The sequence below is a fragment of the Artemia sp. Qi Xiang Cuo genome, chromosome 4 (assembly GCF_049724085.1).
Source record: "Artemia sp. Qi Xiang Cuo chromosome 4, ASM4972408v1, whole genome shotgun sequence".
NCBI classification, from domain to species: domain Eukaryota; kingdom Metazoa; phylum Arthropoda; class Branchiopoda; order Anostraca; family Artemiidae; genus Artemia; species Artemia sp. Qi Xiang Cuo.
In genome coordinates, this window is record NC_142797.1 from 8,072,454 (window position 1) to 8,092,766 (window position 20,313).

A 20,313-nucleotide genomic window follows, 5' to 3' on the forward strand; every position below is an offset into this window, starting at 1 on the left:
AAAAGGAAATAACGTCATTTTCAAGCCTGTATCCAGGGAGGGGGGGAGGGTACGGGGTTTGAACCCCCTCCCTCCAAATTTTTGTCCGACTCGTAAAAACGTAAGCTAACAACAATGCATATAAACAAGTTTTTGATATATTTTTTTAGTATACCCCTCCCCCCCCCTCCCCCAAAAAAGGAAAAATGCTGAATGCGCCCCCTTTTTCATTGCTACCAGAAAGATCGGTAAATCATGTTTTGCAGTTTGAAGTGGTATATGTCCAAAAACATTAATAAAGGGCTTTATTTTAGGGTTGCGCCAGCCTAAAGTTTTAGACTAGAACCCTGATTTGGGCAGTTCTAAAAGAGTTCAGTCTTAGCAAAAATACATCATTTCCGTGTATTGTGCATAAGACGGCTTTGAACTGAAATTTAAAGGTGCTTTAAATTTTAAATTCCTTCCTCTAAATGTCTGATGAATAAGAATCATCGTAGTGCTTATAACGAAATATCATAACAATCATGATTACTACTAATTACTAATTACTACTTACTACTAATTACTAATTTGGAAAAAAATCTTTGTAGTTATTTTAAGTTATATTCCATGAAAGAAAGCCTAAAAAGCTACAAGAAAAGGTGTACAAAGAAAGGTTACTTTCTGAAAATTGTTAGGGATTAAGGCTGAGATACTCACTCAGGGCCAAGCATAAAGATAGTTGAGAGGGCTTCAGACCCCCTCCCCCCGTAGAAGATTTGAAGCATATATAAACTATGGAATGCTGTAGCAGTTAAGAAATATGACACGCCTCGTGCCGGAAAAAAAACATTTTAAACCCTACCACCCAACCCCCTCATTGGATGAATTTTTTGCTGGTTTACCTTCTTAGGCTCATTCCTGTGGATACTCTTGGGCTTTAACCTAGTCTAACATTGTCAATTAGAGTTCTATATAGGCGAATGTAGAGTAGGCCCATGCAGAGTTAATCTAGTTCGTTTAAAATAGCGAATTAAAATGGGCTTCGATGCTTCTTGGGCTCCCGGGAAAAAGCGCTTATAAAGCCTTCGTTTACCAAAGTCATTCCGGGTTTTTGACGACACGTCATTCTTTTTTCCGGGGGGGGGGGGGTCAGATAAGGCTTTCAAAGCTTATCCTATTCCTTCAAGATATTGATGAACTGTTCGAAGACACTCTTTTGTACATCATGAATCTATTATTTAAATCATGAACCAAAAACAGATGATTCGATATATGTGCAGTGGTTCTACTTGACAATATCACGCTCGAATTGGCCTCTGACTACTTAACTAACGAAACTGGTACAGGAAAAAATAAGCTTTAAGCCTTATAGCTTATGTTTCTTTGTGCCAATTTCGTTACTTTCTGCAGTCCTAAGGCTCTTTCGCAAGACGACAATTTTGCTATTATTAAATAGCTGAGGTTCAGTTTTGTTCATCTACAGCATAATATTTTTAAAATTTGTTTATTATTATTTTTTTATATATCGAAAAATTTGGGGCGAACTGTAAAAACTTTTGTGGATTTTTTCATTCATGAGAATCGTAGTAGATAGCGCTGGCGTATATGTATATAAATAAAGGCCTTTGGACCACGGGAGTGTTGGTTTTCTAAAAATCCCCCTTTAAGTCCTGTGGTGGCGCAGTGGGTTTGACCTTAGCTTGGTAATATGGGACCCAGATTATCGAACCTGGCTGTAGCGACACATCGCAGGACCGACGTGGGGACCTTAGTAGTCAAGAAGCGTCGATAATCCGATTACTTACTTACTTACTTTCTAATAACATCCTCTGTGAATAAAATAAACTTTAAACAGCTAACCGTTTCATAAGAAAATATAATCGATCAAAAAGCTTTTTAAAATTGGCACATTAAAATCTATGAAAATAACTCAAGTTAATACTCTATAAAACTGGTTATAAGGACTAAAGTTTCTCTATTTAGATTTATATATAGAAAAAAAAATAAACACTTAATGAAGAATACATAAATTAATACGTTTTAACTTTTAACCCAATGCTTCTTAGAAGAGATCAATGAGCTTTTGTGCTTAGTTTAGTATCAGCCCTATTATCTGCCACATGCATCACTCGCGTACTAGATGTGTCACCTATGATCGTAAAGTTTTAAGCGTTATCAAAATTCAGTTGACTAAATATATCTGATAGTAATAAAGTCAGTGTCAGAAGTAAAGTCTGCTGTGTGTCTAAATGATTGTTGTAGTATTGTCATAATAATTAATGTTTCAGAATACGTCTAACCTTTTTGATAAACCTAGATCTGGTGGCCACCGGGTAAAATTTAATTAGAACTCACCATCACAATGACCTGTAAGTAAATGAATTCAATCCAAATTTACAAATATGATCACATTGAACACTAACACAGTAGTGTGGCCACCCAGCTACAGCACCCCTGGAAGCTGGTCTAGGTCCCCCTACTTTTGACTGGCTTTGTGAAAAGGGGATTTTATCGATAAAAAGATGGCACAAAATTGAAGAAAAATAGAAAAGGAATAAATTATCAAAAATTAAATTAAACCAACAAGACAGTGAAAAAATTACATAAAGTGCCCTATAATATATTTATAATATCGCAAGTTATTACGTAAAACCGGTGTTACACGAATTAAAATCACAATGTATTAAACGATAAATATGATTTTAAGTTAGTTCTTTTCGTTTATCATGTTCATTATGATAAATTTATATCTTTTTGGGGATGTTATGTCAAATTAAACAGCTTGGTATACATATAAAATTTGTCATTAATCTGCGACTTAATTAATTGTATTCATAATACAGAGTTAGCGAATAAGAAAAAAATTACATTAATATTTATTATTTTATTTCACGCAAATTCGATGAACAGATATAAGAAAACGAACGGTAAAATCCAAAACCGGAGAAAAAAAAATAGCTTATTTTTTTAACAAACAAAAGCAAAAAACGACACAAATAACAACAAAACTCTAGAATTTAAGAAAAATTGATAATATAATGTAGATCAGTGAAGGAATAAATCTGAAACGGGGGAATCCAATGATCTAAGACGAGGAATCCTTGTTTTGGGCTTCCATTAATGTTTGAATTTATTTCTGCCCATCTTTTGGTTTAATGTAGCTCTTTACTTTTATTTGAAAAACTTCTGTTTTGAAAAAGTTTAATGCTACAAAACAGCGACGAAAAAAAAAAAAATTGGATTCAGCACAGAATTATTTCCATATTTTTGCTGATGCTTCCATGTCCTTCTGAACCAAGACCGCAGAAATCAAAAGTCCAATAACAAAAAACCGTAGAAAAAAAGAGCGGAGGTGTTGCCTATACAAAAGTAAAAAACGTAAACTTGAAACACAAAACATATTCATCTTCCAATTTTTTGGGTGTTTTATATTGATCTCTAGGAAAAAAAAAATTAGTCTTTAAGAGATATTGATTTTATAAGCTAGATTTGTGAATGCATAGATCTGAAAATGAGAAATCCAATGCTATAAGGATTTTGCCCTTTTGATAGAGCTGTAGACTTTGAGCTGTAGGCTTGTTTGTATATTTTCTGATACTTAGATTTCATAAATATTAAATATAGGATTTTGTCTTTACTGATAGGTCAATGTTTGTTTACTTTTGATGATCAGATCATACAAGCTTTCTATATATTGTCAGATTTTTGTACAAAAGACCGATTTCCGTTAGAATGTAATGATAATAATCGATTGATCTTTACCTTTAAATTTTGAATTTTTTTCTTAGTTTTCTAGTCTATAGAATAACACCGCTTCTGGACTACAAAGGTCCTTGCGTCTGCCCTGCGGTAGCTGGGGATAAATTCTGGAACCCTAATTATCAAGCAGAGATCTATCAATTGTGCCACCAAAGGGCTTCATATCTTCCTTGAGGCCTACGGCAGCCATGCACGCCAGAGACTTGGGGAATTTCAGGATTTATGGGTAGTACCCAGATATTTGTGAAAATTAAGTATTTGAGGGACGGGTGGACCTGAGACCCTCCCTCCTATCACATGTCCCTTGTGTACTGCGGTCCTTGAGCTTGGTGAAATAGTTCATTGCTGGCTAGTGAAATGAAAATCATGCTCTTGAATCAAGATGGATTTCTATTATCAAACAGTTCGTGGTAACGAACTGTAAGTAAGGAGCGACCCGGCTCAATGGTAACCGAAACTCTAGAAAACGGGTTTTTGATACCAATAGATATATCAAAAGAATCAAATTTCAATACTGATTTCAAATATATAACTTTCATCAAGTTTAGTGCTACCCATCAAAAGTTACTGGCCTGAGAAAATTTGGCTGATTTTCATAAAAAAGGGGAAAGACCCCCTAAAAGCTATAGATCCTTAATGAAAATCACACCATCATATTCAGAGTATCAGAGAACCCTACTGTAGAGGTTTCAAGCTCCTATCTAGAAAAATGTGGAATTTCATATTTTTTTGCCAGAAGAAAGATCACGGATGCGTGTTTATTTGTTATTTGTTTTTTTCCCCCATGGGTGATCGTATCGACCCAGTGGTCCTAGAATATCGTGGGAGGGCTCTTTTGAACGGAAATTAAAAAGTTCTAGTGCCCTTTTTAAGTGACGAAAGAAAATTGAGGGCAACTAGGCCCCCTCCCACGCTTATTTTTTTCCCAAAGTCACCCGATCAAAATTTTGAGATAACCATTTTGTTCAGCATGGTCGAAAATATGATAAATATGTCTTTTAGGATGACTTAATCCCCCGAAGTTCCCAGAGGGAGGGCTAAAAGTTATGAACTTTACCCAATGTTAACATATAGTTTTGGTTTTGGGTATGTATACATATGTTGTCAGGAGTTTTTTTTCTGGTTGTTGGAGGGAAGGGGGGGTCGGTGGTTATGTTGGAGGATCTGTTCATGAAGGAAGTTTTCATGGGGGAAGGGAAATTGCCATGAAGGGGGCGCCGGACTTGCCATCATTATTTATTGGTTATTGGGAAGTATACAACCATTTTCAGGAAGGATTTTTTTCTGGAGGGGGGGCTAGAGGAGGCGCTTACTCTGGAAAATATTTCCGTGGAGGATGTTTCTTTGGGGTAAGGGACATTTCTATGAAGGGGGCGCCGGATTTCCAAGCATTATTTAAAAAACGAGCAGAAATTAAATAAAAAAAAACAAGTTTTTTCAACTGAAATGTAAGAAGGAATATTAGAACTTAAAACCAACAGAAATTATAAAGTATGTGAGGGGGTTCTCCCCCAAGTCAATACCTCGCTCTTTACGCTACAGTTTTTTTTTTATTGCTTTCAAAACAGCTATCTATTCTAATTAAACGGCCTTTGTGATTCAGGGGTTTGTGAATCAAAACTTTTTTTAACTTTTAACGTAAAGAGCGTGGTATTGACTAAGGGGACAACCCCCTCATATACGTAATAACATATACGTAATAAACAAAACAATGAAAAAACAAGCGATACGGCTCAAGATTAATCGAAACTTTTAAAAACGGAATTTTGCTGTCAATAAATGTATCAATAGAATGTGTTTATAATGCTGATTCTAAATATATAAATTTTATTAAGTTTAGTATTACTCATCAAAGGCTACAAGCCTGAGAAAATTTACCTGATTTTTTAAAGAGGGGGAAACATCCCCTAAAAGGGAAAGAATTTTAATGAAAATCACACCGTCAGATTCAGCGTATCAGAAACACTATAACATAGGTTTCAAGCTCATATCTGCAAAAATCTGCAACTTTGTATTTTTTGCCAGAAGGAAAAATAGACGAATATAGAAGTTAGTTACGTAAGTTAATTTGTAAAGAGATCCATTTAGCAAAAGAAAAGTAAGATTTTTTATGTAAATAAAAGCTGCATTAAATAAAAAACAATCAGAAATTAAATAAAAAAAAACAAGTTTTTTTAACTGAAAGTAAGGAGCGACATTAAAACTAAAACGAACGCAAATTATTCCGTATATGAAAGGGGATGTCCCCTCCTCAACGCCTCGCTCTTTACGCTAAAGTTTCACTCTGTCTCACAACTTTATTTTTTAAAAAAATAAAAAAATTTTGCGTAAAGAGCGAGGCATTGAGGAGGGGACAGCCCCTTTCATATATGGAATAATTTCTGTTTGTTTTAAGTTTTAATGTCGCTCCTTACTTTCAGTTTAGAAAGCTTGTTTTTTTTTTTTTAATCAGCATCTAGAACCAATATAATTTAATGAATATCAACAAATTTAACTATTATAAGTAGTTTTTGGTTATTGTATTCAAGCCGTATTTTCCCCAAATATTTACTTTATTCCTGCCAAGTGGTGTATTCTGCTTGTGTATTATATGCTACTCAAGTGCTTCATTTAATTCAAGCCTGTTTCTTTTTTTAAATTTAATTTATTTCTGCTATGATACTATTTACTATGTAAAACCACTTTATTGTAATAGTCTGATAAGATAAAAAGTTACGAAAATACTTAAAAAACATGCCGAAACCCGGGATCGAACCACGGACCTTTAGATCTTCAGTCTAACGCTCTCCCAACTGAGCTATTTCGGTTTATTAATAGTTGTGTTCGAAACAATATTTGATGAAACAAATTTATGAGAAAAAAATCAACCAGGTGGCAAAAAGTCCGAAATTTTTTACCGCCCGGATTCTTTTGTTTTGGGAGTTAGCTCTATGGTCGGCTTTGAGAGCCTAACAAGGCAATTGTACATTATTGTTGATTAAATGAAATTTCGTAGGGGTTATGTTATATTAAATACATTTTAATCATGTGCACTCTTTAGAAATACTCAATAAATCATTCCTCTGTAAGATTCATAAGGAAAAATATCTTATTCTTTCTTTTACTTTACACCATCCACTGCTCGACTCACAATTTATTTATCTTTAATCCTGTTATGAAGTGATAGAGTAGGGGGAGGAGGGGCATAAAATTGTATATAAACCTACGGTTTTTTTAACGAGGGTCGGTTGTAGAAATGAAAGATGAACTCTAGGCTATGGGCAGGCTATTTAAAAAGTTTGAGTGTTTTAGGATGGATTTAAATTATGGATCACATTGCTTTTTTAACAGGGCTAAAGGACTCAAATCGATAAATCTTATTAGCTTCAACCCCCCCCCCCTCTCGCCTCATCAGTTGCGTGATCACTATTGACGTCAGAAGCGTTGGGGAATACCCCTCTCGAAGAAGAAGAGCAATTAAAAAAAATTTAGGAAGTTCCGACTTAAATTTTGGCAAAAATAAAACTTCTAATAATATTTGTTTCCCTGGGACGTTTCATAGCTTTGGACTTTATATCGTGTTTTTAGCAGAAGGGGGTCGGCCCGTAGGCAGAGATTTTGGGAGGGGGTCCAAAAATATAAGCTGTTTATTGCATAATAGTTTAAAAGGCCTATGTCTTTTAAATTTTGTCAAATTGGGGTCATTGTTCAAGTATACCCTTCCAAAATAAATTTCCACGTAAGTACGGAGAGGGCTTCTCAAGCTAAGGAAAAGTCTCTACTGACATCTGATCCTAAATGATCAAAATTTAACATGATTATTGTTAAGTTTTTGACATGTCTCTAGTCAATATGAGCCTTCACCCGACGTCACAGGTCTCTGCCACTGGTCTTTGTCAACGATATATACCATACAACGTGTGAACTTTCAAATTGCACTTACAGAATTTCAAGGGGCTAACTTGAGGCTTTAGTTTCGTGAGGTCTGAAGTTCAAATTCAAATTTTGAGATGAGCTGCGGAAAAGCCACCATATGCGAAATAAGTGATTTGTAAACGCTTTTTTGGGAGACCTAGTGGGGCACCCTTTACCTTAAAGCCTAACCTGTGAGTTTCTTGGTAAAAATGAAAGGGAAACAAAAATTGACTCATTCTGGAGCTTGGAATCTTTCTTGAATCAAATAACTCCTTATGGAAAGCTCTTAGCTCTTTCCTTTAAATGAAAATTGAATTCGTATCTGATAAATTTTCTTAATGGTAAAACTTGAGTTTTGTAATTTGAAATTATTGACAGTTTTTTAGAATCAGAAAAAAAGATATGCAACTCTCACGCCATCTATAAGTGCCTCTTCGTAAGGTCCATTATAAAGTTTCGATACCGTTGAATTCCCCCAAGCTCTTAGCTCTTTCCTTTAAATGAAAATTGAATTCGTATCTGATAAATTTTCTTAATGGTAAAACTTGAGTAATTTGTAATTTGAAATTATTGACAGTTTTTTAGAATCAGAAGAAAAGATATGCAACTCTCACGCCATCTATAAGTACCTCTTCGTAAGGTCCATTATAAAGTTTCGATACAGTTGAATTCAATTGAGATTCGCCAACGATTCACGCAATGTTCTTAGTAGACCCCGGCGCCGCGCCGATGAGGGAAGACCGGCGGCGGCGGGGCCAAAAACAGCGCGCCGCGCCACACCGCCGGTAATAGGTCGGCGGCGCACCGCCGGCGCGATCAATGTTGACCGCAAACAGCAATGTTTTCATCTGTCGTTCTCGAACCACAATTAGTTTGTTTTTTTTCATCGAGCATTACTGCATACAAAACTTCAAATACCGTATCACAAAATTCGTCAGTTATCTGTGCAAAAACTTTGAATATAAGTTGGAACTAAGAAGCTTAATTTTTTCATAATGCCCTTTGCCAATATCTGTTTTGTCACCTTTAAAACTGTTGAAATAGGCGACTTTGATATTGATTGTTTTTTTTTGCTCTTTTAGATTCCTAAAAAGCCTTCTTGTATTAAAAAGTGGTTTTTAATAACCATTTTAAAAAAATGCATTTTTAAGTTTTTTTAGCTTCTTTATGGAATATATATCATATAGGCTAAGGCTGAACTGCTGCTTTTTTATTGCTTTTGGCTGCTCTTTTGGATAGTATTAATTTTTTTCTTTTGGGGATTCATTCCAAATTATAAACTCATAAATACCTAATATCAGTCAAATTATAAACTGCATCTAAAAGGAGCAAATTTGTCAAATTGAAAAATACATGATGAACACTTCACATGAGAACACTTCAATTACAATGAAACAAAAACACTTAATGGTTTATTCGGTATGAAGAAAAATGAAGGGCCAGCTATTTTCATAGGTAAAAAATGGAAAGCTCATCCGTTTTAAATGTAATTAAATGAAATAATATACAGACTGAAGTAGCTCCAGGCAGATGTCGAGATTTTCTTCCTAGTTCGTCACTTTTAATCCAAGCAAAATATTAGGAGACTTAGTACCAGTCATTGAGTTGAAGTTTTGATTTCCAAATGCTCACAAAAATTATCAAATTTAAGAAAGTCGCAATAAAAAGTCACCTTAGTTCAACATATTCAAAGACTCCTCTTTGTTCCCCGCCCAGATTCAAATCTTGTTTTATGATCATATCAATGGAAATCTCCAAAGAGTTTCTTTTTAAAATAGCTTTCAAGCGTAGTTAGGGATATTTAGCCTTTTTTGCTTTTCCTCAAAGCTTTGAAAAAAGTGTTATAATATTCCAAATGTTACGTTTGTTATATTTGTGCATATTTTTAGTAATCATTTGTGGGGTGATAGAATTTTTTGAAACCACTGTAGATACGTAAGAACGTGGCAACATCCAGTACCCTGAGGTCATTAGACTGTCAAAGACTCCTCCTTGAACCTCCCAAATTGAAAGCTTTTATTATGACCTGGCCTTTTAATGTAACTTGGGTACTGGACCAAGGGTGCCATTTGTCACTCGAGCGCAACGTTAGGTGGGGATGTCGATCTCACCTTCGTCACACCAATTCGTTTTAGTGTGTATCTGCCTGGTACTTATGAATGAATGTTTTCAAAGTAAACCCGTTTCATCAATAAGAAAAAAAAACGGGTTGGACGCATATGTCCCTTTCCCTTTGGACGATAAAACCATGCAAGTGCTGTATCAAGTATAGCTCACGAAAATCTTTTTAGTTTTTGTCAACTTTTCAACTTTTTGGCATCCCTGCTTTCAATAAAAGAAATCAAGGTACTATCCCTGAAATATAATAACTCCCTATGCCCCCCCTCTCTGGATACCATCTTGATAGGATACCGTCTCTGCTTTAAATAAAAAAAAATAATTAACTTATTGGCACCCCTGCTTTCAAAAAAACGAGGTATTATCATTTAAATATGTTAGCTCACTACCCCCCCCCCCCTCTGGATATCCCCTTGATAGGATACGGTCTCAGCTTTCATTAGAAGAATAATTTACTCAATAATTAACTAGGTCGCTATATGGTTGAAACAAACACGCAAAACAACGTTAAAATGTTTAGTGTTCCTTGAAAAAAAAAAATTGAGGGTATGAGTAAAGGGGTATGATGACAACAACAAAAATGTCTAAATTATTTAGATATACCTCAAATTATTGGAAAACTGAACCACAGATTCGCCGTGGTATCCAATAAGATCCAAAGAAAATAATTAAAAGGGAGCACACACAAAAGCCAAATTAGGCCAATAGCATATGAGAAATTGCAAAATACCCAAGACAATAAACAAGTCCTAATGGGGGGGGCCCTGGGTCTATCAAAATATTTCAATGGTTTCCCAGGGAATTTGATATAATTTTCTTCTGTCTCCACTTTAAATGAAAAAAAATAATTATCTTTTTGGCATCGCTGCTTTCAATAAAAAAAAAGAAGGTATTATCATTTAAAAATGATAGCCCCCTATCCCCCCCCCCCTATAGGCAAAAATTTACAATTTATTTATGGAGAAAATTCTGGGTTTACCTTCCGGTTCAATCTTTAATTCCCTAACCTTGTAAAGAGCTTAGTATCTTGCTAAATTTTTTAAAAATCGAAGTTTTTTTTTGGGGGGGGGGGTAAAAAATTTTTAAGAAATAATATTTTATTTTCTATCAGGCGTTCAACAATTTATTATTCAACATTAAGAACATCTTATCTAAAAAGAGCAAAAAAAAAAAAAAAATCTGCAAACTTACAATTCAACTGTAGAAACAATCTGTCGGCTGTCAATTTCAAAATCCAACTGAAGACTGAAGCTGTATAGTAGGGAATGCGTTCCATAATTCTATTTAACTTGAAAATAAAATTCTTGACTACGAATGATGTAAGAAATAGCGATTGGGAAACTGCATTCGAAATGATTTAAACTCATTTCATAAAGGCGATACTTTGTTTTGTCAACACATAAAGAACTGTGCATATTACAATATTTGCAATTGCATATTGCATCTGTCTGGTTTTTATGCAAAGTAAAAAAAAAGATAAAAATTAATGAACAAGAGAGTAGTGAAGAATTATGGTTTGCAAATTCATGTTTGACAGGAAAAGTCACTGATGATAATTCGCTAGGGTTGGCATCGTGATTGCGTGATTTTCGGGGATTCGGGGAACCAACTTTTTTTCGGGGTGACACATAGATTTTCGGGGAAATTCCCCGAAATTTGGGGATAGTGCAAGCCCTGCTTGATTTCTAACCAGGAAAATCGAAATACTAAACCACACGAGAAGGAAAAGCTCCGACTTTGTGGTTGACGCAATAAAGAATTGCCGCGAAATTAATTTAAAGTCGACCGAATGCCGCCGCCTCTACCGGTGCCGGCGGCATTACGACCGTTCGGCGGTGTTCGGTCAATCTGCCGGCACGGCGCCGGGGTCTAGCTCTTAGTACTTATTTGTCAATTAAAAGTTTTTATTTATCCCTGTTTTCGGACACATCATCATCACTTGTGAAATACGGATGCACCACATATTGAAAGTTGAGCGTAAACATGATATTCACAGGGTTTCAGCGTCGAAGCACGGAGTGTTGAGGGGGGGGGAGGGGCAAAATAGATTGATCCGATAAAATTGCGTTAGAAGCTAGTTTACCTAATGCAAACTTAAGGTAATTAAGTAAATTACACTACTTTAGACTATGTTTGTGGGGGGTAGTACTAAACCGGAGCCTATTAAACAATCTATGTCATAACCAATTAAAGTCTCGTGTTTTTTGTTTGTTTTTTTCATTCTTTGCAGTAAAAATAATTTTTAAATACAAATTTTAGACAAAGTTATTTAACCAGTACTAGAACTATCAAATCATGCTTAAAAGAGAGGAGACCCGAAGTTACCCCACACTCTGGGGTAAGATTAGTCCAATATTAAATAAAATACAAAACAAAAAATAGAAACATGAAAAAAAAAAATTATTTTATCGTGGAAACCTTTTCCAGAGTCATGATGCCACAGAACTCCAAAGACTTCACCCTATTATCAATCCTGCATATTGATTTACAGACTAAAGTGCATGAAAAATGGTACAAAGTAACCCCATTTTACGGTATTACTCATGCGGAATTAAATTAACTATTATTACAATTCCCTTCCTTATTAATCAGGTTTAGCTTTTTCCATGTTTCTTTTGTAAATTTCCACTATTTCTGTATAAGTGTCACTTTTAATATCCGCTTTTCCAAAAAATCTCTCCTTGCTTCAATTACCTTGGCTAATTATGTGAGTGTTTTCATAAGAACACCCACTTCTGGAGAGGCTGTCTTTGGTCCTTCCCCCCTTTTTTTACCTTATTATGCCTCCTTTTTTTCATTGCTCTTTTTTTAATTTCTCCCTCGCTCACTTTTTGCTCTTACTGAAAATGTGGTTCGGTTTTACTTTCTAGAGCTATGACGAAGGAAAGGTTAAGATGGGTTCTCTGCATAACTCAACCACCAAACAGCTCAACAACCTTGAACTCAAATACCACTTAACTCAACTACCTTAAAATCAGCCACGAAACAACTCAACCACCACATAACTCAGATCTGATTTAATTTTGTGTCTCGTGAGGGATTTTTTTATATATTGTTTTAAGAAAGGACTAAAAAACGAAACATTGCAACTTTTGCAAAGCATTGCAAAAAAAAACAACAACAAAAAAAACAGTGCCATTTTTCTGAAAAGCAGAATGCGACCCAAAGAGAGAAAAACTCCACTCCAGAGAGCAAAATGCAGTTGGGCAATTCGTATTTATTTTCCTGTCACTTTTTCATAAAATCTATATTAAATGTAAATGTTTTTATGCACTGGGGGACACACAGAAACTGAAAGAAAAGGGTGATATATTCCTAAAATCAAAAATATTCTATCTTGGGGGGGGGAATCAGTAAAAAGTTTATGAAAAAGACGTCTTTGTGGGTGTTTTTACATTAAAAGATCTTTTTACCCTTGCATGTGAGCAATTGTTTTCAGGTATCTCATTTCGTCTTCTTTCTGAAGGTAAGTCTGAATGTACCTTGAAAGTTGCTGAGCTAGTATTTTATTTTTTGAAAATTTTTAACGCTGCTCTTGAGCCATCTGTGATGCTACCAGACGTTGAACAGCAATGTCGCACTTTTGTCTATCAAAGAGCTTTCAAAGAATTGGATGAGCACATATGAACATACCATTAAGGGCATTGTTGAAACCCTCCATGGGATTCGTAGTTCTCGCAACGCAATTCAGTGCACTTTCATTGTGGTTCCAGAAGGCTGATAAAAATTTTGGCAATGCAACCCCCTGGTTTGGCAATTGTATGTCACATATGTAGGTATCATGAAAGTAACTCAAGAGAGAATTGTAATTACCACCTTGGGGAAAATGGCCACATAATTTATCAAACACTTTCAATATCTTGTAACGAAACAAAAGCTCAGACTGATATACTTTTCACGAAGAAATTAAAATTGGGGTCAGGGTCGAACTCTTACTTCAGGCCCAGCGATTAACTTTTTTTTATGATAGACTGTGAAAGTGAAAAAAATATCCCGATAACGCAGAATTCGGAAGTACCAAAAAGTGTTTATAGCAGCTTTTTCAAAATCTGTCAGAATTCTAGTAGAATTGGCTCTTGGCACCACGCCTTTAAATGCTTGTAGCATGCATCGATATGTGCTATTTACCTTATCAGGCAAAAGATAATAAATATATGGTAGATTTGAATCACCGACCTTTGCATGTATTGTATATAGCTGGAAAAAAAAGCCGGGCCACAACCTTACTTGTTTCATCATCTAAAAATAGTTTTAGAGCTTTTTATTACTGCAACCATATTTCTGTAGCCCAAAGCCAAAATCCCTTTTGGAATGTTTTGTCTGGAATCGTAAAGGACAAGATCTTGATACAAATCTGGACTTCAAAAGCCATCGACTGGGGTTCTCAGAGATTATAATCGTTTTTTTTTGTCCTTCCCGACGAATGGCCTCTTCTAAGGCACTCTTTACTGGCATTATAATAATTACATCCTCATTTTCAAACCGAGGCTGTTCCCCTAAAAGGTTTCTAGTCGACACAGAGGGAGTGGTTGCTGCTTGTTTAATGTTGGACTTTATTTGAGAAGTTCTCCCACTTATCGGATCACCGGGGTGTGAATGCACACCAGGCTTTGGTGATTGATCAACAGATCTGAACTGAAACAGACCTGAGCTATTTGGTGGTTGAGTTACGGGGTCTTAGAGCTATGCGGTGATTGAATTGTTTGGTGGTTGAATTTAAGGTAGTTGAGATAAGTGGTAGTTGAGTTCAGGGTGGTTGAGTTGTTTGGTGGTTGAATTTAAGGTAGTTGAGATAAGTAATAGTTGAGTTCAGGGTGGTTGAGTTGTTTGGTGGTTGAGTTTAAGGTAGTTGAGTTAAGTAATAGTTGAGTTCAGGGTGGTTGAGTTGTTTGGTGGTTGAATTTAAGGTAGTTGAATTATGTGGTAGATGAGTTGAGGATGGTTGAGTCGTTCGATGGTCGGGTTATGGTGGTTGAGTTGTGTGTTCACCGTTAAGATGGCTAGGCCACATCTTTCAGATAAAGGGTGACAGATTACCAAAGATTTTGCTTTCTGGTCATCCATCTGGTGCCAGTTGAAAAGCAGTTTCTCCCTGAATGGGTTGTGAAAAGGGGTGCCCCAGTTGAATGACTTTCCCCAGTTGAATCGACACATTTTTGCACAATCGGCTCATTTTGACTGATATGTGATTTAGCGCCTTTCATATTACCCCAGCCCCAATCTTCTAGTAGTTTTCATTTAGGTCTATTTTACCGTGTCTACACGGCCTGGAAGTTACAAGTCAATCAGAGATGAAACAATTTTAGGCTAATTTCCGAGCTTCACGAACGGATGCAGCATACAGCCAAAACTAATTTCAAATTCCTTTTCTATATCCCTGAATGTGTCCCTGAATGAAGTGCCAATTGAAAAGCAGTTTCACGGGGTGTGAAGAGCTCACAAGAAAGGATTTAAAGGGAATTTGCAATTCATGGGAAACTGGAGATGGCTAGGTAACATTATATGGATGAAAAATTGTAGATTACCAAAGACTGTAGCTTTCGGCGGCCCGTCTAGTGCCAAACGAAAGGCAGCTCATCCCAAATAGGGGTGGGGAGAGGTCATAAGAAAGAATTGAGAGGCAAATCTGGCATAAGCCCTTTTTAGGATGTGGTAAGGAGTAAGCTTTGAATTATTTGGGATGGAAAAGGAGCGGACCCAGCTGTGTTGGTCTCAGGTGGCTCGATGCTTTGGCGAGTCGTAATATAGTAGTAGTGCTATTACAACACTTTATTTGAAATTATAAAATGAAAAGCTGGTCAAGGACCCGAGACTAGAATATAAGAGAATAGACAATAATTATTAATAGTTTTAAACAACGATATTGCATAATAATAAAGGAAGAAAAAAAAAGTATTGTTAGCTTGTTAACCTTATAGATGGCACTTTCATCACTTTTCCAACCAACTGAATTCTCCCATCCAACATTTTACTTTAAAAATTACTGAATTCATCCAAATTGAATATTCCATCGTCTTGTGGTGGCGCAGTTGGTTTGACCGTAGCTTGGCAATACGGCACCCAGAAATCGAACCTTGCTGTATCAACATACTGCAGAGCTGACGCAGAGATCTTAGTAGTCAAGAACCGACGTTAATCCGATTACTTACTTACGTACTGTCACTTACTTACTTTTACTTTTAATCCCATTATTTACTTACGTTTACTTACTTTTAATCAGATTACGTACTTTCTTTTACTTAATTTTAATCCGATCACCTACTTATTTTTACTCACTTTTACTTTTAATCCGAATACTTGCTTATTTTTACTTACGACTACTTACTTACTTTATTTCATTTAAACTTATTAGAATTTTTCCTTTTCTCTGTAAGTCATAGCTTGTTTTTTCTTCTCTCTTTCTTTCTTTCGCCTTTTGTTGAAAAAGAATTTCAGCATCTCTAGCCCAAAGACTAACCAAACAGGCTTTATGTCCTCCATCCATAAATGAATCTACCCTGTAAAGTTTACAAATGTTTTATTATCCTTGACCTAAAGCTGTTCGAACTAAAGCTTAAATAAAATGTCACTCGCCTGTAAATTTTTTAAAATGTGAGATTTTCTCAAATAATTTTATTTATGTATTTCAGAAGTAACTCAAGCTACACTCGTCTTTCTGATGCTAATAAACACACGAACAACAAGAGCCGTCGCTCCAAACGCATTCAAAACAAAGAAAGAGCTAAACGCGCCAAGCTGAATGTCGACGGACCGCTGGGGTATTTTGATGCCTTACCTCCAGAAGTTGCTGAACAGATATTCCTGGAAATGGAATGTAAGTTCTAAAAGTTATATGTATCATTTTAGTCTATGCTTGTTTTATGAACTTGTTTTTTTAAAGTGGCTTTTTTATGCTTTAATTTTAAACTTTTAATGCTTTAATTTTGAACTTTTTTATGCTTTAATTTTAACTGTGTCGGCAAGAAAAGATTACGATGACCCCTGTCCCTCTCCTCAAAAATATAGAAAGTGTAATGAGTAACATGTTTTAACTAAAATAAACAATGATACCATTTTGAAAAAAGAAAATTATCACCCACCCCCCAACCTCCCCCTGAAAAGTTGATGCGGATGCCCGAGGGAGGAGGCATTTTAAAAGTATTTGTTTTTCTGGGATTTCCAAAAAGTCAGTATTTACAGGTCTTAACAGGCATTCACCTTATTAAATATGGGAATTTATTAATTTCCTGCTGAAAAAATCGCTGCTGTAGAAATCTGATCGAATATATGACAATTATATTAGCTATATCGGCAAGAAAAGACCACGATGGCCTTTTATGCCACGTGTGAAATGGGTAGTAACCCAGAAGCAAATTAACAGCAACAAAATTAACATTTATTAGTAGGCTTCTGTGAAGATTACCAAGATTAGATACTATATTTGTTTTGACTTGTTAATCTTAGACTCAAGGCCGTATCCAGGGGCGAGCTTACCGGGTTTGCACCCCCCCCCCCGTCGAAATGTTTGTCCAACTCTTGAAAACATAACAAAAATGCATATGAGCAAATTTGTATGTATTTTTTAAGTTTTTTTTATAACCATTTAACTAAAACAAATAGCTATGCTATTTTGAAAAAACAAGCAAATTATCCCCCCCCCTTATAAAAAATTAATGCGGATTTCATAGGGAGGAGGTAAATGAAAACTACGTTTTTCCTTGGATTTCCAAAAATTGAGTACGTTCAGGCCTTGAAAGACATACACAGAGGAATTTACTGAATAAAGAAAATCGCTGCTGGCGTTGAGCCCAAGATTCCCTGGTGATTAGCCAGAACTATGGTTGCTGAATGTAAAGCGTTGGTGGCAAGTTCCTATGCTCGTGTACATTTATCTTTTGACCGTATAAAATTGACAGAAATTTATTTGACGGGGATAGGGCGGGGCTGCTGAAATTTATATGAATTAAGAGATCGAAGCAATGTATGACAGTTGTAGGAAATACCGGAAAAATCATCCAAGTCTTAAGATTTTAGAGAAATTTAAGCCAAGACAATCTTTGCTTTTCTTCTTTCATGATCAAAGACCAGTGCAATAAAAATAATTTTTGTTTTTATTTCACATGTTGCTTTATGAAGCAAAGCTTCCAAACCTGGAAATTTAATATGATTCTAGGCCAAGGCAAAGAAGTATTTTATTATTGTATTTTAGTATTTTATTATTGACTGTATTTTATTTTAACATGTTGCTTTATTAAGCAAAGTTTCTAAAATTGGAAATGTAATATTACCTAACCAGGCTAGTATGCAAAAATATTTTTTTGGAGGGGAGAGGGGGGGCGCAAATACTGAAGCGTTTAAGAACCCTCACTTGAGCAAAATTATGTTGATCCATAAGAAACCATTAAATCAACGTATCGTAAGAACTTCTGTTTGTTTGCTTGTCTTCTTTTCGTCCTTTTCGTTAGTAGCAACCATTTAACTCCCCAAGCTGGTCTTTTGGTCAGTAAAGCATAAAGAATGGTTTCTGTTAATTGTAAAATTAACAAATTTAATTGTAAAATTAACAAATTAAAATAACATAAAGAATGGTTTCTGTAAAGCATAAAGAATTCTTTCTCATCGTTATTGGCATATCCAAGGTTTTGTCAACCGTTTGTGGAAGCTTACAAGAGAGGAAACTTCACTTTGTGTCTGCAAATAGAATCTTATGAGCGCCGTCTAGGTTTAGCCAAAATAATCATAAATTAAATGTGAAAATTTATTGAAGTAATAGTTGCATTAATTTTTTTTTTGGTTATTTTCTTTTATTCAATACCAGGATAAAAACCGGCATTGTCGAAAAGAAGTAAAAGGTATATTTGTGGGCATTTTAGTTTTTAATTTAGCCTATGTGCTATGTACTTACTTAGCTTTAGCTATTTTATTATCCTGAAAAAGCGATTTAAAAATTCTGTTATGTTCAGAAAATCTCATGTTGGATTTAAAGATATTTTAACTTTTAGTTAAGATCCTATTTTAGTAAAGAGGATGAAACTTAGGTTAAACATACGGCTCCTGTATCTCTACACACTGCCCCAGGAACGTAAATTTAGTCATTTATATTAAATGTTAGATTAATTATAAATCGAATGTCTATCTCGGAATTTATACCCAATAGTATTTTGACCTTTTTTAGGCCAAGATTATCGTTTTATGCAAAAAAAAGGCAGACATCGCCACTTTGCTGTATCGTAATCTCCTTTCTTAAGTTGGTCTCTAAAAACGAAAATTTGCCAACGCCATCTAGATTTAGACAAGAAAAATCTAAGATTAATTTTCTACATAGTTTTTTTTTTTTCTTAAAACTGACATATTCGAATATATCAGAAAATCGATGTGTCGAAATGTCGAAATTGAATATTCGCCACAAAACTGATCTATATAGGTCACTACTTTAGGGAATAATTCATATTTTTCCCAGGGTGGTTGTATCAAACCAATGGTGGCGCCATGACATCAAGAAAAGGTTCCATAAATACAGATACATATTAAACAACATAGATTATAATTCGCTTCCTTGAAAGAAGAAACAAAAACGCTTCGATTAATTCTTTGCTGAATTAAAAATACTTTACGATCACGCTGTAAGCTGTTTTTCTGTCCTTTCAATTTCTTTTTTCCCCTTTGCTTTCTGTGCTTTTATTTTGTCGTGGTTTTTTACTTAATGCTTTAAATTATTTTCTAACGCATTACCAATTACCGTGCTAAAAAGCACATGTTATAAAATAAACTTTTTTTTTGTCACGAGGTTCCTCTTGGAAACGATAAAACAACAAAGAAAAATAAGGTAAATTACAGCCAGTGAAAAAAACAGGAAAATGTAAATATTTTGGCCGGGACCTCCTCTCAGCCTTCCTTGCTTCAAAGAAATATAGACAAAAATCTACAGGACAATATAAAAAGCAGCGGTGAAAAGGTTGAATTGTCTTCCTAGTTTTCTCTTTTCTCAATGGCTGCGATTTATGGGGGAGTTGGAGATGGGTATAATTGCCCCCAAAAATATAATTGCCCCTCCCCTAAATAAAAAAAGACACATATTATTTAGGGTATTTTCATTGAAAAAATTGAAGGGCAACAAAATTGCCCTTCCCCCCTGAATTCTGAAATTAACTTTTTTTGTACCTTCATTAAGAAGAATAAAATAAATGAAAAATACCAAAAAATGTGTTTTTTAAAATCCAAGGGAGGGAGACAAAAAAAATCTAGGGGTTGATTGTCCACTCCTCTCTCACTCTCCATCGAAACCCTTGAAGCTTCTATTAAGAAACAGTTTCTGTAACTTAAAATCCGTTTTCTTTTAATTCCAGTGATTTCATTAAGTCGGCTTGCACTTACTTCGAAGACTATGATGCAACGTTTGATCCACTTTGCAATATCTCGCCCTACTTTGAAACGGACCATTGCCTACAAGTCAAGCTCATTCAGCCCTTTTCCGGAGAACAAAAGGCTTTGTAATCAGAAACTGGTAAGTTTATAAACAATTTTTTTTTTGTAGAGAAAGACATCAAAACAGGGTAGGATGTCTGTGAAGCTACATTTGAGAGGGCCGAAGTTCAGACTACT

At 35.2% G+C, this 20,313-nt stretch overlaps 1 protein-coding gene and 1 non-coding gene across 2 annotated transcripts in view; one reads left to right on the forward strand and one right to left on the reverse strand.

The window, feature by feature from the left end:
- Positions 1 to 6,454: 6,454 nt before the first annotated feature.
- Positions 6,455 to 6,527, reverse strand: TRNAF-GAA (transfer RNA phenylalanine (anticodon GAA)). The gene has a single exon. It is a non-coding gene; the product is annotated as a tRNA-Phe (tRNA).
- An 8,689-nt stretch (positions 6,528 to 15,216) lies between these two features.
- Positions 15,217 to 20,313, forward strand: part of LOC148952744 (F-box only protein 47-like) — a 46,787-nt gene continuing 41,690 nt past the window's right edge. Inside the window, exons 1-3 of the mRNA XM_089087767.1 lie at positions 15,217 to 15,224; positions 16,362 to 16,546; positions 20,058 to 20,215. Coding sequence (XP_088943893.1) covers positions 15,217 to 15,224; positions 16,362 to 16,546; positions 20,058 to 20,215 — 351 coding nt within the window. The remainder of the gene's footprint in view (positions 15,225 to 16,361; positions 16,547 to 20,057; positions 20,216 to 20,313) is intronic.